The sequence below is a fragment of the Zophobas morio genome, unplaced genomic scaffold (assembly GCF_036711695.1).
Source record: "Zophobas morio isolate AGI-343-1 ecotype UQ-CSIRO unplaced genomic scaffold, CSIRO_AGI_Zmor_V1 ptg000029l, whole genome shotgun sequence".
Lineage (NCBI taxonomy): Eukaryota > Metazoa > Arthropoda > Insecta > Coleoptera > Tenebrionidae > Zophobas > Zophobas morio.
In genome coordinates this window covers 5,628,446-5,654,886 of record NW_026972134.1, presented here as the reverse complement: position 1 = coordinate 5,654,886, position 26,441 = coordinate 5,628,446, and the positions used below count along the sequence as shown (strand labels likewise).

Below are 26,441 nucleotides of genomic sequence, written 5' to 3'. Positions count from 1 at the left end.
CTTCTGACCATTTTTTTTTCTTCATTATATTATAATAAATTCATCCGGCAGTAAAAGTGAATATTGACGCCCTAATAGAGACGTTTAAACGTTTAATATTATTACTAAATAAACCGAAGCGAAAAACCTTAAAAAATATTTTAATAAATGTTTATTTAAACAGTATTTATTAGCATCCATGCAATTACAAAATTTGATGTAAATTATAAGTATTATAACATAATAATTGTGTTATAGTTAGTTATTAGAGACAATTTACAAAACCGTATTTTAATTTCACGTTTGTTTCTATTTGCACCCAATTTTAAAAGTGGAATTTAAAAGAGGCAGCTAAAATTTAAGCAAAGTTTACAATAGGTGCTTTTATCAGTTTGGACCGGAGTCAACGCGAGGAATTAAGGCACTCCAAGTACAAGTACAACGAGATATGATGACCTTGGACCGGAGTTGAGGATCACCGGTTTTTAACATTTGAAGAAATAACAATAAATAAATAGCACATACACCATTTCTACGAGGAGAAATGTAATTTGATCTAATGCAAAATGTAATTAAGGTCCACGTTTAGGACAAGTAAATATTAAGTTCAAACTACTTACTTTTAAATCACAGAAAACAGTACGAAATAAAACTCTTTTAGGGTCGGTTTATAGGCAGCGAATTAAATATTTAATCCTCGAATAATAATTTATCAGAGAACTAAAATGTAGAATATGAGCCCGTGATTGGTTAAAACATACACATTGCCTAGCAACGGACCTCAATTAAAAGTTAATCGCGAATTAACTTTAATTAATTTTCTATAAACCGGGTCTTAGGATTTTATAATAGATTACAACGTAAATTATAATAAATTGAAGGAAAAAAACACAGTTTCAAATCGATACCTGTAAGTTTTATTCAATAATATTTTACATAAAACTCGTTAATGAGCTGGGCATTTTGTATACATACAACTCAAGAAACATAAATCAGTCTTCTACACATAACTTATATAACTAAACATAACTACCCTATGGTGCCAAAAACAAACAGAATCGAAGTAAAGTACAAAGAGTGCAACAATTTTTTTTTAATTATTCTTCCAAAATAATAAATTTGAAAGATATGCTGGAATACAGTATTTTTAGGATACACTATTTCACCCGGAAAATATCGGATATATGGCACATACCTCTAGCAGGAACAAACACATAGAAAACAATTGATTTTGACTAAATGTTATTGAACGTTTTCATTTTAGTATAAACTTTAGTAAAAATCAGTAAAAATTGTTAAAATAAATTTCTTCTTTTTGATTTACTTAATTAATAAATTTTAAATTTGATAAATATGAAGACAAAAGCAAACATATTTTTACAAATGTTTCAAATATTTATTTTAAAAGATTTTAGCATGCATAGATTAATTTTCAGTAATTTTTTAAAGCAACAAATCTTTAGTTAAAATAAAATTTGTCAAGTCCCAATTTCCAAGTACATCATATTTTTTTGATTTTTTTTTTCATTTCATTATTGTTGTACGTTCTTAATTAGCTTCTTTTTACTGCATGAATAGCATACGATATACTTTTATTTTTGACCAAATACCAATTAAGTGTCACTGGACTGTGGAGTAAGCCACCAATAAAAACAGTATCACAGTTTTCTGAAATTACAAATAAATATAGTCATTAGAACAAATAAGAGATTTGATTTCTATTTACCACTGCTCATTAACTGTTTCAAGTCATTATAATGAATAAACATGTCGTACGAATGTGTGCCCTTGGGCAAAATGCGAAAACAATCTTCCATTATAAAGGTCCAAAAAAATCTCGACAGCCATGTTTTATTGGGTGTTGTCATAAATATAGATCCTCCAGGTTTAAGGCATTGCACACAAAACTTCACAAATTCTTCCTTTTCAGACACATGTTCAATGGTTTCAGAACTTACTACGACATCGTATCGTTCTCTGCTTTGAGTGGCGTAGTCTTGGATCGTTCCATGCACGTATGATAAATTCGTTAATTGGCCTATATGTGCATGGTTTTTTGCAATGTTAATCAGCGTTTTGTTTGCGTCTAACCCCGTTACTTGGCAACCTAGACGACATAAATCTTCGGACAATATTCCACCTGGAATAACATCTTATATATGGATACAAGTGTTCCATCTTAAACGATCGATTAAATTTTTTCCAAAATGTCAACCTGCACAAAGAAATCTTTTAGAGAATGGGTAAGGTACTTGTCCAAAAGACAATTTTCGTTGCGAGAAGCTTGACCATAGATCTGGATAAAAGTATAACCAAAGTTAATTCTACCAATTAGCACAATTCAATCGATCGCTTTAAATGAAACATTTTCTTTATATCTAAAAATAAAAAAGAATAAGAAATGTACGTACCACCACAGCCTACTTCCAAAAATGAAAGTTCCTGAAAACAACAAGTTTCATCTACATCTGGTTTGATAACACCAACAGCAATTAATCGATTTTTCATCCATGGTATTCTACATTTATTGAAAGTTTGCAGACCTCTTAAACTTCCATTTGGATCCCACCACTCCTTGGCAAGAGCTGTGAAATTTTTAAGTTCTTTTTCATCTGTCGTAATTCTTTTCGATGTATATGTTCTGTAACACCACTTACTAAAGAAATGTTGAAGAATTCTGTATATTTACCTGAAGAAAAACCGTGACTTTACAAACATTTGCTTAGTGCTGGAAACATAAAGGATTGGGTGAAACATTTATTTTTATTGGAATATTTAGAGCAAAGATTACTTAGACAGAAAAAATGAGGAAATAAAAAATAAATCAAGTTAAAGAATTACTGAAATAATATATATTTAACAAAAGACATAATAAAGCGTTGAAAAGAAGATTTGTACTACGGGACATGAAGATAATCAAGAAGAGACGAGAAGAATAAAAGAAGCAGTAAAATTGCTGAAGAGAGGATGATCAAATACTTTACAAGCATCAAAGTCGCAATGGAGGGTTACAATACGAAGTAAAGTACTAAGAAGCAAAATGGAAGAATTTGAATTAGTAGTTAATTTTAGAATATTAATTTAGTGATGAGAACATTTGTTTGAATTATTTTTGAAAAAATTGACTGATCTTGAGGTTTTCGTTTTTCATTAGCTATCTGTGAAAAATCAGCTTAAAAACATTAGTAATTAAGAATACATTACTTTCTATTGTCAAAAGAATATTCCCTGCAAAACTAGAAAGATCAGTTAAATAGGGAGTAGGTATTTTGGTATTTGTTAGCAGCAGATTGTTCCCGGATACAATTAGAATAAAAATGTGTATCACAGACACCCGATTATTATCATATGCAGTGGCGGCTCGTCAGGGGAGGCAGGAGAGGCAGTGCCTCCCCTGGAAAAATTGACTATTAGTTTTTGTTTTAAAATCTTCAAATATATTTTAAAGATATAGCAAATAACTTTTATGGAACACTGTGATTTATTAAAACGCGTCTTGGTAACATATTTTGAAGTACGCGCTTTCGACAGGAATAAGCGCTGATCACCGCCGTGTAGGCCAGCTTCAGACAGAGGCATGCCTCAGATAGACGGATATCTTCAGTATGATTAGTCAGTGGTGCCAATATGTTTTTGAGTAAGACAATAGTCATCAGTGCTTTATCAAAGCGCCAGCGGAGGCACCAACGCCTTCCGTCCTTAAGCCAATCAGATCGGGTTTTTTAATCTCACGGTGAAATTGCACAATGCTGAACAGGGATGCTGAATGCATTTAGTGTGCATTTAGTTGTGCATTAATTAGACGCGAGGAAAGGTGTTCACTGCATGTGCATTGCCAAGCTTATGTATTAAAACTTTTAAGTTAACTTGAACAGAGTAGGACAATGAAAATATCAGTTTTGCAATGCTGATAGCAGCATAAGAATCTATAATCTCCAGAATTTCTTATAAAGTTTAAATATTTAAGCACGGTTTTCTTACGACGAACAATTGTATGTCAAAGATTTAGAACCTCTCATCCAGATTTGAGGAGAACTTTATTGATTAATTGATTAATACATATATTTAAATTAGCCCTGGATCATATGAATTAATATTTAATGCTAAGAAAGCAAATTCTGTAGTCTTTAAACCTTCTCGTTGGTTTGTGTGAAGCAATTAAATGTTTTTTATTCGAGAAGTGTACCCATATAGAATAGAGATATGTTACTGACTCAAAGCTATTTGTATTGTTTTCATCAAAACGAATAAATAATCTGTCTTTTAACAAAAGTAATTGCCAACATGTTAATTAATACCTGCTGATTTTGAAACGAAATTGTTGCCTCACCTAACGAAAAACCACGAGCCGCTACTGATCATATGATTGGAAAAGTCCAATCAGTTCACAAAAATGGTAACTCTTTTAAAAAATTAACTGCCAAAACTACATCAATCTCAGACAACGACTAGGTGTTCTCACATAGTTATGCTCCAATATATAATAGTTGTTTCCAGATATTGATTAAAAAAATAAAGTCGATTATGGGATAATATTAAAAAGTAGTAGGTCGTAAAATTTCAGCGAAACTAAATTTTGTACTTACAAATAATTACTTTTAACACCAACACAAGGAGAAAGCACAAACATTTTTACAATCTAAGGTAACTGATAATGATTTGAAATGCACTTTTTGTCCGCAGTTCATAAAAACATTAATCAGAGCAAAGAAAACCTTGCACGTGTAAAGTGCGAAAACGCAAATTACTAGACAATTAAAATTATGTTCCGTACAACGTATTATCCGTTAAAGTACACAATCGCTAATAGAGGCATTTGCTATGTTTCCATAGATATAACGGTTTTTTCTACGTTTTGCGTGCTGAAGTGGTTTGTCTAATTGTCTATAGGGTATTCCACTGCCACTTTGTACCGCTAGAGGCGCCACGTCTGTAAGGGCAAAATCACCAAAAAGTGTTAAATATAGTGACTTTCATATGATAAAGATGTCCCTCTATATGCGGCGGATCTATTAGTAGATATATTAACAGTAAATTTTTATTCAATTCAAATAAAATGTATAAAAACCGATTAACCAAGGCAGCTGACAAATACACAAAACACAAATGTCAATTTGACTGTTGCCAACATTTGATTACACATTCGTGCCTCTTCGATGATGGCCACATCTACTTTAGCTTTTGCGTGTATAGGTAATACCCTATTAGGTACCTAGCCAGTAAAGGTGATTGCCGTTGTTACTTTAAAACTATCGCATTTGTATTTATTTTTTTAATTATTAGTCAGTTTTTATGCCTTTATGCTAATATTAGTTACTTCCGCTTACGTCTTCTACCTTTACCTACAATTTTTTAGAGATGAATATTCAAAAATGAGTTGCATTACATGCTTAGATATACATGGAAATTGGAAATTATTACTGAACCACACGCGGTATGTTGTAAAATTTTTATCCTCAAGTTATCTGTTGTCAGAAAACAAAATGTAAACTAATTATGTTTGCCCAAAAAAGTTAATAAGTTAGTACAAGTTTTTTAACAAACGCCTCGTGATTCTGAATTTCTTAATCTTATTTCTTTAAATATTTAAACTAGTGAATACTTCAGTAGTCCTAAGATTTTGTACAATATCAACACGTGGAAAAATGATGTCAGTTTTTTATATATGTATTAAAACATTATTTAATTATTATTATTGAATACCTAAAGGATAAATTCATTTGGTTGATAGCGAGAGACTAAGGTCTAATTTTACTGGATTATGCCTAAAGAGATGCAGTTTTAGGCCATGCGACTCCCACCACTTTCCTTTAGTAGCGCGCGATATTACTGTTTCGCTTAGTCCATCGCTGCATGTTCGGTCGCGCGACCCTAGAGTGGCAAGGTTAATGAGGACTGGGAGAAATAAATAATCGAGCCCATGAACTATTTTTACCCGTCTCTAAATGCCATAACTTTTGGCTGCATTAATCATGATTTTATGCAAATCTTGAATATCTGGGATTTGACAGCATTTATTTATTTGTCTGGCTGTCTGTCTGGCTGTCTGTCTGTCTGTCTGTCTGTCTGTGTCTGTCTGTCTGTCTGTCTGTCTGTCTGTCTGTCTGTCTATTTGTCTGTCTGTCTGTCTGCCTGTCTGTCTGTTTGTTTGTTTGTTTGTTTGTTTGTTTGTTTGTTTGTTTGCTTGTACTACATTTTTAGCCCAAAAAAGTCGCGAATTTGATTAAAAGAGACCTTAATCTCGACATTGAATCCTTTTATTTAAAGTTAATTGAAAGTGCAAAAATTTTAGGAATCATATTTGACAACGCTTACGATACAAGCTACAAATATTAAAAATGTGATTTTGTTTTGAAGTTATATCAGAATTATCATATTATTACAGTTCAAAATAAAGAAAAAAAACAATGCGAAAGTCTAGTTCTCACGATAATAAACTATGGATGATTGAGCAGCGATTTATGAGTTTGTGATCAGCTAATAATATTTTTGTGCGCAGCCGAAAAAGTACATTGGCATAAAAAAATTCAAACAATGTCGAATTGTGTTCACTCTTGAACTAATTTCTACACAACAAGCTATTTTATCATTTTAACTGCTAATAAAATAATGGTACAGAAAACAGCTGGTAATAAGGGATATCAAATAAACCGATCTACCAGCATTTTTGCCCAACTATAATATTTAAGACAAATGACAATGTAAGAAAGTACGCTAAGGCAAAATTAATAGGTACTTATTTCAAAAAATAAAAGTTAACACAACTTATTGTACAATAAGAGCTCGCTTAGCCTTAGAGGGTCTGCTTCTTTTTGTTTTTTCACCGATTGGTACAGTTTTAGCTGCAGGCGGTAGAACAAAACAACAGTAGTAAAATAAAACAAAAGAAATCATGGAAACAAGTTATGACCTGTAGAAAGAACTTGTCCAAATCATGGATAGTTAGATCGCGCCCATGATCGCGCCCACCACTGCATTTGCATGCACTGATTGGTGGTCCATCTGATACGCTCCACCCACTCTAACAGGATTTTGCTGACTGTTCAACTAAGTAATTGATATTACGAATAAAGTGTTAATCATTTTATATTATCCGTTCACAAAGCATTTTAGTTACAGTCGTAGGAACGCTGATCGCTTAATATTATAGTAAATCGCTGATACATTCAGATGAAATATAATTTATTTTGCTACTCATGTATAAAATCCGTACATATGTCAGCCAATCTACTGCTCAATTATCCTTTTTGCGGACCAATTATTCTTTCTGCAAGTATTTACTTGCCGCTCCAATACTTGATTAGTTTATCAAAGTCTCAAATTTTACTAACCATTGTTTGATGTTACCAATAATTTAATTGATGTCGAAAAAATATTTGCCAAACAAAATTGTTGAACTTAAATAACTCGGAGCATATATTTTATGTAAGTACCGAGAGACTAATATATATATACAGTATGTTCCCGCATTGAGTTCACAATAGAGGAAAAAAAAACCTGTATTTTCTATTTTACAAAAAAATGACATAGGAATAACATGTTTTGCTTAATTTAAAACGAAATAAATCTGCAATTAAAATTTTAATATTATCAGGCTGTGTCCTTAAAATCGAAAAAAACTGAAAGTAACGAAGAACTTAGAAATATGAAAAAATTAATTTAAGAGTACAGACCAGGAATATTGAAGTTTTAATTGCAGATTTATTCGTTTTGAATTAAGCAAAAAATGTTATTCCTGTCATTTTTTTGTAAAATAGAAAATACAGCTTTTTTTCGTGTTGTGAACTTAATCCGGGGACATACTGTATAAAATTTTAATAACGTTATCAACAAGGACGCAGCAAGGATACGTACCTCAGTTTGAGTAAGTATACATTGTACTAATAATAGCAATACTGTACCGAAAAAGTAAAGAAAACTCAGGTGAGGCGTTCTTGATTTGATAAAAAAAATAGATTGCCTTTTTCAACAATTTTTTGAAGTAGCCTGTATAATTAATTTTAAAAACTATGAATGCATTGGTAAACCACAAGTTTAGACTATATTTTGAATATTTTTAATATTCGGCAAAATTTTGAGATGACGTCATCACAACGATTTATCATCAAACTTAAAACGTTTGCAAGATTTCAGAGCATTCGGTTTTGTAGTTTCAAAGTTAAATTGCAATATGTTGTTATACAAAATTTAAATAACATTTATTACTATTATAAATTTTGGAAATGATATAATTCCATTGTTGGTGGGATGACTAAACCAATTTTGGTTATCGTTTTACCATCTGTATGGTATTCCTAACGTACATATAAAATTTGACAGTCGGTGTAGTATATAGTTTCGGAGATTCTGTCTCATAAAACATCATGAAACGTCGAGAAAAGTATTGTACCTTATTACAATACTTCCTTAGCTTATAATCAGGAAGTAATTACAATGTTCATTCTTCTGAAAAGTTAAAAGTCAATATGGCCTATAAGAAAAAGTAAAGTCAATAGTCATTACTTTTGACTGCAGTAGGTAGAAATTTACTTATTCACCATGATTTACACTTACATATTATTCTAACAAATACAAAGTTTATTTTTTGAAAAACAAGAAGTTTTTATAATTTTTTGTAGTTTTCGAAATATCCCTGGGACAAAATACTAAAATATATTTTCGATAAAGCACCCCAATTGATGCCCCTAGCAACGTACTTTATGAGTTCATGAAACACTGAACAACAAGTAACTTTTATCATAATTATAAAAATTAGAGCTACAATTATTATTATGCTAATTGATTTGTCGCTAGCAGTAGTGCTGGGCTAAGGTGTCCTTGCATCTTATTGCCTCACTTCATTATCAAAAACGCTTTTGGTAATTTTTACATCTTTTTTAAAGGATTCTTCTATGTAGGGTTCAGCTATTTTCGTAGACTCCTACCCTCCATGGCTCTTTAATCCCGTAATATTGACACCGTACGATGCGTAAGCATAGCAAGTATGATATAATTAAAAGTGACATTGCAAGTCAAAGTAAATATGCATAAAAATAAATAATAAATAAAAATAATAATAATAACACCTAGATTGTAAATGTTATATTTATTAACATACCATTAATTAGATACAAAAATTACCTCGATTATGAAGAGCGTCTCTGAATTGTGACAGAATGTATGCCTTGTAACCCATTGAAGAAAAAATCTTGACGGTGCATTTGTAGGACGTAAGGCAACATAAGTTGACGAACAAATCAAATGGATTGACGATAAAGCCATTGTTAATGATATTAAATCTACGGTCTTTATGAGTTTTGGTATCACGGATTGTAATATTCAAGACATTGCCATAGCCCATTATATCACTGCATTCCACATTACAAAACTCTACTCTCCTACTGCTGAAGAGTACGGCAACCTACAAAATATTAACATCAAGCACATTTAAGAACACTTTTCACTTTTCCTCCTACCTTCACAAACAGAAATATTCTCCATCGTTTGAAATTTTTAGAAAAGTTTCTATTTCATTCCATGACAGCATCTTGGATTTTTACTTCCCGAGCTCACCTAAGGGAGTATTATAATGAAGTCCACCCGGCGACTAGGTATTTTCACATTTTCTCAATGTGTCATGACCCCTAGAGTACAAAAACATAAGTTTCACGCTTCCGTCTGTCTGTCTGTCCACCGTCTCTGCCAATTTTTGTTAGACAGATAATAATCTACGAAATCACCGGAACCGATTGTTGTCAAATTTTGTACGTTGATTTGCAATATCATGTAGGTGGTTAAACGCTAACCAAAATTTGGCAAATCATCCCCACCAACAATTTGATGACGTGATATCAAACAACTATATTTTGAAATTATGTTTGTGTATAGAATCCGCTTTGCGTTTTTTCCCTAAAGGCCCAAAATTTCGCAAAAAAATTAACACAGTCTAACAGCATTTTACCAGTACTAGTATGGTGAGGACGTCATAACAAATTTTTTGTTGATCAAATTAAGAACGAGTCACCCCATTTTCTCGAAAATGTGAGAATACATACGTCTTTATTTAATAATGAAAAAATAAGGATTATAATATTCCGAGCATTTTGTTCGATTTTGGCTCAACAATTTTAGTCCTGTATTTTGAAGAGTCCAATTCATTCAAAATGAACTAATTTCTTTGTGACATTCTTTTGATGTATATACATAAACACTTTAATAAGTGAAACTTGTTATTAGTGCTGAGCGGATAATTTTTCCCGTTGGTTATCTGTTTCAAAAATATTTCATATTGTCCGTACTTGGGAGCGCAAATTCTTGGCGCAGTGGCTACGGGGGTATTATTTATGCCGCTAGTTTTTACTTTATAGAGATTATCACAAAAAGAAAAAACGCAGAATCAAATTTTATAATTTTTTAAAGAAGCGGGTTTTATCGGACCAATTTGTTTTAACGGTGTCACCCAAGAACATAAACATTTCAACAGTTTTGATAAACAGCATTACTATAAAAAAATATGGATTATCTGAAGTCCTTATATTATTTATTTTTGTAATGTATTTTAGTTTAATCCATTAATTTTAGATATTGTTTTTGACAATCTGCAACATGACCGTGAGGTAATTAAATATTTAACAGTAAAACCACTGGAAACCGTTGAACATCAGAACTCTGAAAAAAGTATTTCAAATATTGTAAATGGTACCTCCAAACACTAAACGTTTAAATATTTGTCTCAGCTATTTCCTACGTATTTTTTAAGGTCTAAGAAAGAGACTTTCTTATTAAAATGTAGGTACACATTGGTACTAAAGGCTTTTGTTTATTCATATGGCTATTCAGAACTGAAAGAGGTGTCAATTAATGCCCCTTGCTCTTTCAAATATTCCATATTCCATCAAATTAACACTCACCCTCTTGTCACATTAAACTGAGTGTTTTAACATAAAACATGTTAAAATTTGGCAAATGGTAGCAGTTTTCGGTTGATTGTGAATGGCTTTTAGTTAGAAAATTGTCCGTATATAAAAGTTGCCAAATTTATGATCAACAAGTAGTGTTTCAATAGAAATGGCAATATTCATTCATTCAAAAATTAAGACTGGAAAGGTCGATTTTATATAATGAATAAATTGGTCTTTGATTATTTTTTATTTTATTCTTGCTCTATATAAGAAATAAAATACTCCTATTACATAATTTCTGATAAGCAAGCTGTAACATATTATTACATATTTGTAATACTAATGTAGCCGTATAATTTTATTTATAGTTTTTCCAATGTTCGGTTTTATTCTTAATTGACAATTTTTAATTGTAGAAGTATTCGAAAATTTATTCGTGTTGTTCTAATTTGGTTTTTCCTTAATTTTTATGAACATACATTTTTTTTGAGCAATATTTATTATTTACCATTGTAATTTTAAATTTTATTTAAATTACGCTTGAATTTAAATATAGTGAGACATTTTTTTTAATTTTCGTGCTTCATCTGTTTGTAGTATCTAATTATAAGCGTTACAGAGGAAAAATTAAAAAGAACTGTTAAGTTTGCAGTGTCAAGTTTTAATGAAGTTAAGAATTTTTTCTTACACTAATATCTTATACTGTTTTTATAGCGCATTTGAGCTGAGCTGTTAGGATACCTTTAAAATACGGTATTTTCCATAAAAGACAATGGCACAATTTGGATTTCTTCCGGAAGGTTTTCGCACAATTCAACGATGCTTTTTTTTCAAAATTTTGCTAATATTATTATCATTGTAACTACGATAATGTTTGCATTTTGTCTATTGTGACGTCTCAAATAATGATTATTTTAAAGAAAGAAAATTTTCACAAAGTTATTAGAGTTAGAAAAATCTTGACGTCAACTAGTATTTTATATTTAGTTTAAAAATCCCGCTTTATTAAATCCTCACCCCCTGCGGTCATCCGCTTTTACGACCTCGCTTTTTCAACTGCCTATAAAACTCTAGTTATCTTAATAGCTAATTATAAAATTATGTACCGGATAAGCCATCCTCGAAATTCGCGTTTGATTTTGATGACTTTCATACAAGTACTATGTGAAATGACAGTGTTCAAAAACTTACTCATGGTAATCTTCATTGGAATTTACATATTTCCAGTTTTTCACATAATAAACTGTGCGTCAAAAGTTAGGTATATTTTTATTAATTGAACTTAAGCCTACAAACATTTGGAAAAGTAAAAATAAATAATAATAAACATGGCTTTCATCGGTGTCCTTAACTTTTGACGCGCAGTTTATATACGTCACCACGTAAATTTCACCTTGTCGCAGCAGATATCCAAACATTCATAAAATTCATACAAGGTCACTGTAATAAGATTCGCAATGACAAAAAGTCTAATAAAAAATATATCGAGTAATAAACTAACCAAATGAAAGTGGTTCATCATCTGAGCATAGCTACGATGCGTTCTTACTCCTGTACGAAATTCAATAATAATGTAAACTGATAGCATCAATGATCAAAAGCGAATACATATAACCACAAAGTCTATATCCTTTACGTATACAACTGAGCAACTTAAAAGGTTCTACAGACAAAAACATTGGTCGAAATTGATTTCGAAAGGACTTTCGTCGCGCTTAAAGTACAAGTCCAACCTATCCCGTTTCTTAGTTTGGTGATTACCTCTATAAAATAAAAATTAGCGGCATAAATAACACCCTCGCAGGCTCTGTATTTAAAGCAGATACCAACGGGAAAGAATGGCCTCTCAGCAATAATGCTTAACTTCAAATGTTTATGTTTATACATTCGAAAAAGGTCACTAGAAATTTGTTTGATTTGAATGAGTTTGTTGCCTCAATATAGAAGACTAAAGTTATTAATTTTTTGTCCAGCAAATCCACCTAATTAGTCCTATACCTGAAATTGATCTTGTGGTTGTGAAGATAACAGAAGACAAATTCTTTTGGATAACTATAATTAATTTATACATACCACCTACATGTTTAATTAATGATTATGCTGAAATTTTTGATTATATTAAAAATACTGTAGACTTTACCCATCCTGTATTAATATTGGGAGATTTTAACATTCCAGAACTGAATGAGTGTACGCTTGGAAATAGAACAACTGGTTTTTACAATACTTATAATAATTTCATAACATTAAATGACTTAAAACAGAGTAATGCAATTGTCAATGTAAACAATAGGTTACTGGATCTGGTCTTATCAAATAATCAATTGAATACTGAAGTAATTAGGGAACCATTACCACTTCTACAAGAAGATGTGCATCATCCCTGCCTGAGAATTTTTATAGAGAGTGTTAAGCCAAACAACACGTTCTTTGAAGGTAACGGACACAACATTAGGTTTAATTTTAAAAAAGCCAATTTTCCTCAATTGTATGCTGAAATCGCAGCTATTGACTGGACCGTAATAAATAACATTAACAATGTGAACTTAGCATGCGATTATCTATACGATACTTTATACAAAATCTTCTCGAAGCATGTTCCGACTTGTAAGTTCTCAAACTTGACCAATACATATCCCGTTTGGTTTACTAAAACGATAATTGACAATATAAAATTGAAAAAACATTATTGGAATAAATATCGGAAAACTAAATCTCCCCACATCTTGGAAAATCTTAGATGCTTAAGACAACAAATTAAACGTGACATTCGTAATAATTATGACATCTTCCTGCGTAATACACAAAATTCTATATTAAATGATCCCAAAACGTTTTGGTCTTTTGTAAACTCCAAGAAAAGAACAACCAGCATACCAGGAGTTGTAGTACATGAAGATCAAGAATTTTCATCTTCTCAAGCAATTGTCAATGTTTTTGCTCAGTTTTTTGCGGGTGTTTATATAAAACATGTATGTGAAGATGTCTGTGTAAGCAAGGACGTAAGCAAACAGTGTGAATTTTGTAAGTTGTCTTGCTGTCCTTCGCTTGAGTACGATTTAAATGACTGTGGTGGTGTTAACATGATGCACAACTTTAAGATTGATGAAGATATGATAGTTAGAGCGGGTAAAAAACTAAAGAGTAACAGTGTTAGTGGTCCTGACAATATTCCGGCCTTCATTGTTGTCGATTGTATAAGAAGTTTTGCGGCTCCGTTAGCGCGAATATTCAACCTAATTGCACTGAAGTCAGAATATCCTGTAGTGTGGAAGCAATCGAGAGTGTGTCCTATTTTTAAATCTGGGGACAAAGGGTGCGTAAAAAATTATAGGCCGATAGCAATTTTATCAAATTTCGCTAAGTTATATGAATCCATGTTGAGCAATATCATATACTCTCATGTCAATAATATGATTATGCCTGAGCAACATGGATTTGTTAAGGGAAAATCGACAGCAACAAATTTGTGTGAATTTACTAATTTTATTTCACAAGAATTAGATAAAGCTAATGAAGTTGACGTTATATATACAGATCTGTCGAAGGCATTTGATAAGGTTCACCACTGCATTCTATTAAAAAAACTTAGAAATTTTGGCTTGTGTGACGGATTAGTTTCTTTGATGCAATCTGTTATAACAAAAAGAGTGCAATATGTAGAATATAAGGGTTTTGTCTCAGGGAGTTTTTGTGCTCATTCAGGTGTTGCCCAGGGTTCGAATTTAGGACCGCTATTGTTCATTTTGTTCTTTAATGATGTGTTAGATAACATTAGTTCTCATTCATATCTGTATGCTGATGATAAAAAAATTGCTAAAGTCATTAATTCATATGATGATTGTCTTGAACTGCAACAGGACTTAGATAATTTCATTTATTGGTGTAAAAGAAACTGTTTGGAGGTTAACAAAGATAAGTGTAGAGTTCTAAAATTTTCTAGGAAGAAAAATCATATTTATTTTTATTATAATATAAATGGTTGATCAATTGTCAGACTTAGGTATTATCATCGACAATGAATTAACTTTTGTGCCTCAAATATTGCAATTGATAAATACCACGTTGAAAACTTTAGGTTTTATTTTTAGAATTGCCAGAGAATTTGATATCTTATCATGCATTAGAATTCTTTTCTATGCACTTGTGCGTTCAAAGTTGGAGTATTGTTGTATTATCTGGACACCTCATCATCAAATCTATATAGATGCTCTTGAATTGGTTAATAGGAAATTTTGTAAATTTATGTATTTCAAGACTTTTGGTTACTATCCTATAAGGCATCATGATCATGCTGATTTACTTCGCATTGTTAATGAGGAGAGTCTGTTATCTAGACGGAATATGTTTCTTTTATCATTCCTTCAAAAGCTTGTATGTGGTGGAATATGTAGTTATAATTTGCTGAGTGAAATAAAGATTGTTGTTCCTAATTTTACCCGCAGAAATGTTAACATTTTTTATTTTGCAATTCCTCGAACGTATCACCATTTTAACTCTGCTCTAATTAAGTGCTTTAGATTGTACAATAATGTTTGCAATCAGGACATTGATATTTTTCATGATAAGTTTCAAACAAAGGCCATGCGTAAAAAATTAATGTCAATTAAGGATTAAAAGCAGGGATTTCTAAATTTTTATTTTGGTGCTTATGAACTATTAAGTTTTTTAGTGTTGTTTCTTATTACTTATTTTTTATTTTGTTTGGTTTTTAGTTTTTAGTGTTTAGTAAATTTATTATTAAGTTAAAGTAATATATTAGTGTCTCTATGTCCACTATGGACAGAATTGTCCGATGGAAATAAAGTTTATTATTATTATTATTATTATTAATTAAGCCACAATCGAACAAAATGTTCTGAATATTTTCATTATTTTTATTCTGTCGTTCGACCCTGGATCTGTAAGGTGGAACTTTACAACTGCGCTATGCCAGATGTAACACGAGTCCGTACTATTAGCGTAAAGAACAAGGCGGATTAAACAATAAAAGATAGATTCGTAAATTACAAGTATACTAGAGTAGATTATGTAATACCATTTTGGTAATGTTAATTATACAATATAATGACTTCATCAAACTGTTGGTGCAGATGATTAGCCAAATGTTGGTTAGCCTTTTACCATTTACATAATATTTCTGATGTACATGAACAATCGGTCCAGTAAATTCGGACATTATCTGTCTAATAAAAATTGACACAGACAGACAGACAGACGAACGGACGGACGTACAGACAGACAGACAGACAGGCGACAGATACACGGGAACGAGGCAGCACTTCTTCGTACTCTACGGGTTATGAAACATCGAGAAAACATGAAATTGACAAGCCGCACGATGTATGTACCACAGAAAATTAACTACAACTTGTAGTTGTGTGTAGGTGCAGTAAAACATAACACACCGTAATAAGTCTCATTCTTTATTGAAAATATGAAATAGACCAAGGAACGGATGATACAGCACATTATATTAGAAATATTTACCGTAAAGCTATAATTGAATCAAAAAAGAGAGCCTACGACAATTACATTTCTAAGTCAAACAATAAACAAAAAGCCTCCTGGGATGTGATAAACTCATATAAAAAGAACTCAAAAAAACATGACATTCCTCCTGAATTATCTTCTAATGATTTTAATAATTACTTCTTGAATGTTATAAATGACAATGATTTAGGACTTATTAATAGTGTTAGTTACAATGACTTCAAGCCAAATTTGCGAGGGGATCAGCATTTCACATTTTGTCAGATTTCCCAAATTGATATTAGAAATATAATTAACAACATGAAGCGCTCAAAAAGTGTAGATGCCTATAATATATCTTCCTATATTGTAAAGTCTACAATAAATGTGTTGATATCTCCGCTCACTAAACTTATTAATAAATGCTTAATGCACAACATATTCCCCGATGCTCTTAAAATATCTAAAGTTATTCCACTTCATAAAAAGGGCAACATATTTGATGTTGGTAATTACCGTCCTATTTCTCTTGTTCCAGTTTTAGGCAAAATTCTGGAAGTTTGCATGAAAAACCAATTAGTTGACTATTTAGAAAGTAACCAATTAATTCATCCTTCCCAATTCGGTTTTAGACATAATCTTTCAACAACTCTTGCTGTTAAGACAATCTGTGACATCATATTAGCTACATTTGAATCCAAAGAATATGCTTCTGTTACTTGTTATGACCTTTCTAAAGCTTTTGATCGTGTCGATCACGACATTTTATGCACAAAGTTAAAATGGCTTTCTATTGATCAAAATTCCATAACTTTCCTTGAATCCTACCTCCGTTGTAGATGTCAGTTTGTTTATGTTAATGGTGACAAATCAGACACAACGTATATTAAGAAAGGTGTTCCACAAGGATCAGTACTGGGTCCCATACTTTTCCTTATATATATTAATGACTTGCCACAAGCTGCACCAACTGGCAAAATAACTCTCTTTGCAGATGATACTACAATTACTAATACCAGTGATGATATTGCAAAGCTAAGTAATAATGATAATGTTTCTAATGAATATTTTACTAGATGGTCATTAAGTAACAAATTAGTGATTAATAAAGATAAAAGCCAAAATTTGATTTGCTCTCCTAGGACATTAGATTGCAAAAAAAAGAGTATTAAGTTGCTAGGTATTGTGTTAGACACAACTTTGTGTTGGAATTTTCATGTGGACTATATTCTAGACAGAATTGCCAAAAATCTCTTTGTTCTCAGACAAATGCATGGTGTTGTTGCACTTGAAACATTGTTGACTGTGTATCATTCTTGTGTTGGTAGCCTAATTTCTTATGGTATTCTTCTGTGGGGTCATTCTCCTCATGCTGCAAGAATCTTTTCATTTCAAAGGAAATGTATACGTGTCATAGCTGGTCTGGGATATAGACAAGAATGTCGACATGTATTTAAAGATTTAAGGATCCTTACCGTCCCTTCCGTTTATATACTTCATTGTTTAATGTATATTCATTCTCATATTTCAGAATTTATCACTGCCGATCATATGTACATGACAAGATCTTGTGATCTCTTTCGTCCTAACTTTACGCGTATAAATAAGTCAAGAGGATCAGACTATTTTGCTGTTAAATTTTATAACGCTCTTCCACCTGTTATAAAAAGCTTGAGGAAAGAGGTTTTCAAAAAAAGAATTAAATTATTTCTGGCGAGAAAGGCATTCTTTAGCCTTGATGAATTTTGTGTTGTTTCTCAACTTAAAGAAATTTGATTCTATTGAGATATATTTTGAATTAGTTTAATTATTATTAGTATCTAAGTGTGTGACTTGAGTAAACATTTGTAATGTATTAGCTTTAATAAACTTATTATTTTAATAAGACCCACCACTGACCCGGAAATGACCGGCATTCAGGCAAGACTTCTATCATTACGGGTACTAAGACCAAGTAATGATATGCATTGATTAGATTAACAGAACAACTTTCGAGATTCTAGAATTACAGCATACAAATTAGTCTGCTATTATTCTCTAATCTCACCCCATCCCCAAAAGTCCAGCGTAACTACCGACCATTTATCCGCGCATCACATGAAAAGTGACCTACACTACTCTGACCTACTGGTGCTAATCTAATCTGACTGACATGATCAGACTGTTCAAGAAACTTACGAACAATATGACATGTTCCTAACAAAACAGCTTTTTGAATTTTGACAATTATTGAATCATTCAAATGCAAAGACTTTAAATTCTCAACTAAGCTATTTGGAACTACACCTACATTAGAGATAACTAGGGGTAGAATTGAAATTTTTTTAAGATTTAACATGGATTTCATTTCTATCGATAATTGTAGATATTTTGAAATCTTGGTGTCGTATGTTTGAATAATGTTGTTTGTGTTAGGAATAGCAATGTCAATGAGAATGGCTTCGTTCGTGTGTTTTTTGATAAGTATGATGTCTGGTCTGTTAGCTGTAATGTTTAATAAGTCTGTAAGTATTGTGCGATCCCAGTATAATTTGTATTTGTTATTTTCAAGGAATGGAGACGGAATGTAAGTGTAATAGGGTGTCGTATCTTCGATTAAGTTCATAAGTGTTGCTAATTCTTTGTGAATGATTTTGGCTGCGTTGTCGTGTCTAGCTTTGTAATCAGTTTGTGCTAGGATGCTGCAAGAAGAGATTATGTGCTGGATCGTTTCAGGTTTTGCTTTGCATAGGCGACAGCAGTCGTTTTTTATGTTCGGATCTTTGATGATGTATTTTCTATAATTCTTGGTATTGATTACTTGGTCTTGAATAGCAAACACAAATCCTTCTGTTTCGGCATACAAACTTGATTTTTTTAACCAAATCAATGACATCTTCTTATTGACATGATTTTCTTCTAAGTCTTTGTAGAATTTTCCATGTAGTTGTTTTTGTTTTAGCCCACTTATTATTTTATCTATTGTGTGGGGGGTGTGGATTTCTTCGGTGTTCGACAGATTTAAGGGTGTGTGGTTCAAATCTGCTCTTGTGATGGTGTGAAACATTTCATTTCTTTCCGCTCGTTTCAAGAAATACTTCTTCAAATCTGAAATTTGTCTCTGATATAAGTTTTCTAAGTTCTGGAAACCCCTTCCTCCATTCTGTCTTGGTAATGAGAATCTTTCAATCGACGATTTTGGGTGATGCCTTCTATACTGTGTGAAGATTTTCCTTGTTGCGATGTTTAAATTTTCAAGATCAGTTTTGGACCATTTAATGACTCCAAAAGAATATGTTAGCAGTGGAACGCAGAATGTATTTACTGCTTTCATTAAATTTTTTCCATTTAACTGTGTCTTCAATATTAATTTTAATCTCGCTACGTATTGATCTTTCAACTGTGTTTTATTATTATTATTATTATTATTATATTGTATTTATTAATTAGTTTTTGTTGCCATAATTTTTAACATTAGAAAAAAATGCACAAAAAGAAAAAAGAGTTCGCACGATCTTCAACATAAACATATTTCAAATAATTCCAAATTTCATTTCTTACTTACCCTTAGACCTAGTGAATAATTAACGGACACCTTCTCTGTAAATTTTAACTTAATAGGATTTTGAGCTACAGTTAGTGCTATTAGAGCTGTTTTTTTATTACTTTGATTAAAACTGGTCCAACGAATGTTGACAACAGTAAAAAGAATTTCTTGACTCTAAAAATTGAGTTATTTTTCTAATACTGACTTATTTAGTTACATGTTTGTTCTTGAATTTGTGTCCAATAACTAAGAGCAACCAACCTCGCTTTCAATATCCTGTCCACACTGGATGAGCAGACCCCCTGCTAGAGCGGAACTTAAAACCAAAACAATGTGGCGAAGGTAGTACCAATACGGATAATCAGTTTCCTAAAAGTGGCACTAGCTAAAATTAATTTTGATTTTGAAATTACCATACTTACCACAAAATATGCGGAACTCAATACACTGAGAAGCATGGCGACAAAACCCAAAGACATCCAAGGAAAAAGTTTAGCAACTAATTTGTTCGCTATTCCCAAAAGTCTAAAGACAATATATACATATTTAAATCAAAAATTTTTAACATATTTATAGCAACAATAAACACTATGTTACCTGAGGAGGTCAACGTGTCGTTCGATTAGAAACTTCTCTCTTCTTCGTACAATTTCCTGATATTGCCTGTTGCGTATAAGATCGTAGTCAAGAAATCCCACGAAGTCATTGGTGATATACGATATAACGTCCGCCAAAAGGTATAACTGACTTTTAACATGACATGTGTAATATGCTAAAATACTTGCTGATGTTACCATCATGTATGAGATTACCGGAAATCTCAAAAAATGCATTAGTTCTAGAACATAACGAGAAGAAGGCATATAATTTCTAAAGAAGAAAATAGCAAAGTCATATTCCTGCTCTTTACCAATAGGTATTAACAGGAATCCTGCTACAACTCCTAATACGCTATTAACTATTACGACAAACGTGACGTATTTAAATTCTTTAAGAGTTTTTTGCTTTGTTCGTGTCGTGGTCGTATCGATAGACCATAAAAGAGAAGAAGCTAACGTATCGACAGATTTGAAATATTTGTCAGCACAGAACAAACAGATGTTGATAACAAGGGCCTGCAACAAAATTAGTAAATATTCCGATAACATATGATATGAGATTGCTTGGATACCGATGTCGTTGCTAAAAATGCTGCAAGAAATTTATACAAAAAAGCTGTCTCAAAAATGGTTATAAGAAAATAGATATAGGTAATTGTTAAACATAGATCAGTTAAGAAAGCCACTTTTCTTGCCCGTCGATAATGCTTGTTTTGGAAAATTGTGATTATTAAGAACCGAACCCACTTAAGATGATCTTCTGTAATGAATCACGTTTCTTACACGAGTTATAAATTTTTATGAAAAAATACCTTTGGAAAGCTTAATTTCAAAATAGCTATCCATTCTATTGTGTGAGCTTACTAGACAATAATACTTCGTCTTTTCCTTATGGTACGTTGTAATAAGTATTTAGCGTTCAAATATTAATATATACCATATAAAATATTAAGCAACATAAAACGTCTTGTAGTGTTTATTAAAGATGCAGAAATTAGTTTCTAATACTTCGCTATATATTTTTGGATTATAGGTCTAGACAAATTAATTGATATTTCTGTAAGGTCAGACATAACGTCCCTTTTATATGATAATAGTCTAAATATAGTTGGTAATGAAAAAATAAAAATATAATGACACAAATACATTGTCGTTTTGTTAAGCACCTCGGCTTAAAATTAGTTTAGATATTTTGCGACAGTCAACAAAAGATTTACTAAAGAAATTTTAGATATCATATTATAAATGATTCGTAAGAATAATATAATCAATAACAATAGTTATTTAGTCAGTTTAGTGAAATTGTTTATAATAAACTATCAAAACAATACTATTATTATTAGCATTACATTGCACCAATCCAAGTTGATTTACGTGTCCTTGCAAAAGTAGTGACGACACAAAATTTTGTAAAGTAAAAACTCATTTGAAATATACGCGTAACACTCTTCTTTACATTTACTTTAACATTACATTCACTAAAAAGCTGTCATTGTTATCACGACTAATGGACTTCTCGTCTTCACATAATTGATAATTTAACATAATATCAGTGTTTATATTAGTGACAGTTATATCAATCGATGCAGTTTTTCGTGCTCTCCTTCTGGTGATACTTATGCCAAATTTACTCCAGTGATTCTTATGTAATCTGCTATTATATTCACTATCTCAGTGTTTCAATCCTGCCGATTATCTTATCGCACACACCATTGAACTCTTCCTCAACTGTTCTAACGGCTGATGATATTGCCTTTTTACAACGAACCAAATCGAAAAGTATTCACATTGTGTGCAAGAACTGTGAGGTAAATTTTCTTCATTTTAATGAGTTGAAGAAGAATTTGTTGCGTATGCAGCCGTTGCTTGAAAGAAGCCTGGGGCCATTGAAACTGCAGTAAAGTCGCCTAAGCTTGACGTGACCATGAAAAAAGAAATCATCCAGGAATCATTGGAAAGAGCCCTTCGTGCTACCAACGTTATTTTAATTATGTTCCTGAAGATCCCACTATTCATGATGTTACAGTGGCAAATGATATTCTAGAATTGATAGATACAGATGCTCTCGTCTCTTAAGGTTGTGTTGTTCGTGTTGGTAAATTTAATGGGAATAGACCTCGTTTGTTCAAGTTGAAGATCAAGACTCCTGAAATTGCGCGTATGGTCCTTCGTAAGAAATCTGCTTTAGCGAAAACTAAGTTTTCCAAAATGGTGATTAGACATGATAAAATTCCTATGCAGTTAAAACAATTAAAGGATCTGCTGAACTTGCTCGACGCAATTCAAATGCTGTTAAGTTAGTATTGTTACGTCGATCGGTGAATAAAATCGACGTGGGTAAAAGTCAACAATTTATTTCTTAGTAACTTGGATTTACACGACTAATTACAGAGTGATTATGTACAAAATAATTCACTGGTTTTTCTCGACACTCGTTGGACTCGACTTGTTAGCTGAATTCACCTCTCGTTGTCTGGACTACACTCGACTGAATCGTTCCCGAAGGTGGCCTCTATTTAAACCCATACTTCCGCTTCCAGGCCTTTTTCTAGCGCTCGGCCGTCGTCACCGACACACATAGGTACTAGGAAAACCCATAGGCTTCGTACCGGGGCCTATGGGTTTTCTTAAATTTAAATTTCCTCTTTACGTCACCAGTAAGGAGGCCAGGATCAACGACAGGAATGTAGAACGCTGAAACATGGAATTGCAAGCACCAGAACTACGAAACGCTGACCACCGCACAAGCACTATCGTCAGCGTTAAAAAGGCAGCAGTAATGAAACGAAAGAACATACAAGAAACTGGGTCGCAATACAATTTCATATTTCTCATTACTTTTAGTTTAGAACCCCTCATACGCTGTAAATGGATAGATTTGTATAAATAAGTTAGGTTGTTTTGAATAAAATTAGTATTAAGCTTTATTGGCTTTTTACTCACTCCCACAATTCTACCCCAGAATTGTTCATGGTCCTTCGAGCCATTACTGAACCAGGTGCCACCTTCCAAGTTTAAAAACTAGGGCTGTGAGACTGCAGTCCAGTGGCACCACTCCTTTTTTACTAGAGCACCATTTCCAAGTCTACAATTTTCGGGCCGTGAGACTGCGGTTCGGTGGTGTTCATCCCCTAATCCGGTACCATTTCCAAGTCTACAATTTCGGGCTGTGAGACTGCAGTCCGGTGGTACCATCCTTATACAAGCACCACTTCCGAGAGAATTTTCGGTCGGCGGTGCCCTTTATCCCCAGCACGCCTTCGCAAAATTAAGGGTGCAAGAAAAAATTCGGCATGGAAGAATTCAACAAGAAAGCCAAAGCGCAAGAGGATTTGGGGAAGAAAATTCAAACTCTCCTAACCAACGCGAGGAAAGACCTAGCAAAAAGAAAAACCCAGAATTGGCGATCCAAAAGAGCAGAGCAACTCCAAGAATTTTGGAATGAGATTCAGCGAAATCATGAAGAATTGAAGATACTAGGGCCCACCCTCAGAACTACCCACGATTATTTCGAAGTGAATTATTTTGATCAGCTAAAAGCGTTGCACGAAGATGCGAAGAAATATCTCGAATCAGTTGAGACGTCGCCCGACGTCGATATGGAGCAAGAAGCCCGCATCCGACGTCAATTGTTCAGATTGCAAAAAATCTCCACCGCGCTGACCAAGATAAAGAGCGATGTAGATCAGGACTACAGCCGAGCCAGGTATGAACTTCTAGTCTCAGTGGAGAAGCATCATGGAGCTGCATGAAGAAATCCACGTCCATGAAAGGGAATTCGAAGACAAATATTTTGCCGACGAAATGTACGAGAAGACTGAAGAGAAGTCCGAGGTTGTGGTCGAAAAACTGAAAGAAAAAATCCAGTCACCGTCCGCCCATCAACAGGAGAAACCAAACATCCAATTACCCCAAATTAAGTTTCCAACGTTTAGCGGAAATTATGAAGATTGGCCCACTTTTCACGATCTATTCAGCAAAGTCATTCACAAAAATACATCGCTCTCCAACATTGAAAAGATGCAGTATCTGAAGACGTACATCAAAGATGAACCCAGCAGAGTCATCCAACATCTTCAGATAACGGAAAATAATTACGAAACTGCATGGAAGCTGTTGGCAAAAAGATTCAGCAATGTAAGGCTTACCGTAAGTAAGTTAGTAGACAAAATTTTGCATCAGCCAAGAATACAGGAAGAATCATCAGAAAAGCTGAAAAAATTACATGACACGACAAAAGAATGTCTAGAAGCATTAAACAATTTAGACATTCAGACCGACACGTGGGGACCAATACTCACCAAAATAGTCTCTCAAAAATGGGACACAGAAACAAATAGGCTGTATGAACAGTCATTGACCAAACCACACGATATGCAAGAATTCGAGAAGATGATGGAGTTCCCGCAGACAAGATTTCTATCTCTCGAAATTATTAAGACAGACAAGAAAAGAAAATCGTCAAGCTGCAAAAGGAAAACTGTCGCAAGACCAAAACAAAATTCACCGACACTTCGAAAAATGGCATCAGTTCCAGTCACACCCAAACCAACCACACAATGCCGGTGGTGGCAAATTTGGCTCCACCAAAAATGCACCAACAGTTAATACCAATAAAAGAAGCCATGGTTCAGGCTTAACACACAAAAAGAACTAGAAAGGAAGAAGAAGAAATACAGTCCGAACGTCAAGAAACAACGTGGCCAAATATAATTCTGCTCACTGTAAGATTCAACGACATCATCAGCAGCAACGTCCTAACAACGATCACGTTAGTTCTTTAAACTAGGAGTCTCCAACATTTTTTTCTGATATGTCTATTTATTACCAAAATGCGCGCAGTATAAAGGGTAAAGTGAATGAAGTTTATTTCAATTTAAGTGACTGAATTTGACATTGTATGCATTACTGAGTCGTGGCTCGATTCATTTGTTGATGACAACGAGTTCATGCCCCAGGGCTTTGATGTCTTCAGATCTGATTTTCTACATACGGGTAGTAGAAGAGGTGACGGTGTCATATGCAACTACAAGTGTTGACCTCTCAGTGTGTAACTCATATTATCTAACTAACATTGTTGGATATAAGTTTCAATTTGGCACTAATGTAATTTATATTATTTTGGTTTATATACCTCCTGATGTAACGGTGTCCGACTTCGAACCTTTTTTTTGAGTGTTTAGGGATTTTGATCTTTAATTTTCCGAATATTTTACTAATTGGTACTTTAATACAACCTCCTTTGCGAGTGAGGTAAAAGAGTCGAAATCTGACATATTAAACAATATGATGTCTTTCTTAGATATTAAGCAACATAATTCATTTTTTGCAGTACGTCGTTCAGTAACGATGGTAATAAAAAGAGATTTTCGTGATTATATTATAGATGCGGAAAATGCTTTCCTGACTGCTCCTAAACACTTCTGGTCCTACATTAAAGAGAAAAAAGGCCATTCCACGGTACCTAATAAGGTTTATTGTGAAAATAACTTGAAAGAAGATCCTCAAGAAATTGTCGATAGCTTTGCAAAACTTTTTAGTTCCAATTTTAGTAACTTAGTTATTCCCTGTGATTTCAATAACTCCTTCAGTTGTGGCACTGTTTGTGTTAAAATAAAAATCAATGAAGATTCACTTTTGAAAGCCATTAGGAAGTTAAAGTATAGTAGAGTTTCTGGAATTGATCAGGTTTCTAGCGTTCTTATCAAAGAACGGTGTTCTTAAAGCCACTGGAACATTTTTATGTCCTTATTTCAAAGACTTCCTACTTTCCTACTGTTTAGGACATTTTTTTAGACCACCAAAATTTAGTAACTAAATATCTGCAAGATTTGAAAGCATTTTGACTTTTTTCCATAAATATGAACGTTTTGGGTAAAAACTCCACACAGATTTTAAAATTTTAAATTTTAAAACCCATTTACTACGAGTACGTGCAATTTTGAAATGACGTCATCACATTATTGGTGGGGATGATTAAACAAA

At 32.8% G+C, this 26,441-nt stretch overlaps 3 protein-coding genes across 3 annotated transcripts; 2 read left to right on the top strand and 1 right to left on the bottom strand.

Annotated features, from left to right (window-relative positions):
- Positions 1–1,531: 1,531 nt before the first annotated feature.
- LOC135137324 (ubiquinone biosynthesis O-methyltransferase, mitochondrial-like) lies at positions 1,532–4,835 on the bottom strand. The gene is made up of 5 exons (XM_064066947.1): positions 4,566–4,835; positions 2,669–2,707; positions 2,391–2,620; positions 1,706–2,119; positions 1,532–1,647 (listed from the first exon to the last, which is right to left on the bottom strand). The coding sequence occupies exons 1-5, from the start codon at positions 4,607–4,609 to the stop codon at positions 1,532–1,534; spliced, it is 843 nt and encodes a 280-aa protein (XP_063923017.1). The 5' UTR covers positions 4,610–4,835.
- Positions 4,836–10,563: 5,728 nt separating this feature from the next.
- On the top strand, positions 10,564–17,481 carry LOC135137323 (uncharacterized). Its single transcript, XM_064066946.1, has 4 exons — positions 10,564–10,569; positions 12,833–14,744; positions 16,870–17,418; positions 17,474–17,481. The coding sequence occupies exons 1-4, from the start codon at positions 10,564–10,566 to the stop codon at positions 17,479–17,481; spliced, it is 2,475 nt and encodes an 824-aa protein (XP_063923016.1).
- Positions 17,482–23,749: 6,268 nt separating this feature from the next.
- Positions 23,750–25,096, top strand: LOC135137322 (golgin subfamily A member 6-like protein 25). The gene is made up of 4 exons (XM_064066945.1): positions 23,750–24,136; positions 24,183–24,593; positions 24,639–24,856; positions 24,901–25,096. Exons 1-4 carry the CDS (start codon positions 23,750–23,752, stop codon positions 25,094–25,096), a joined length of 1,212 nt encoding a protein of 403 aa, XP_063923015.1.
- Positions 25,097–26,441: the final 1,345 nt, after the last annotated feature.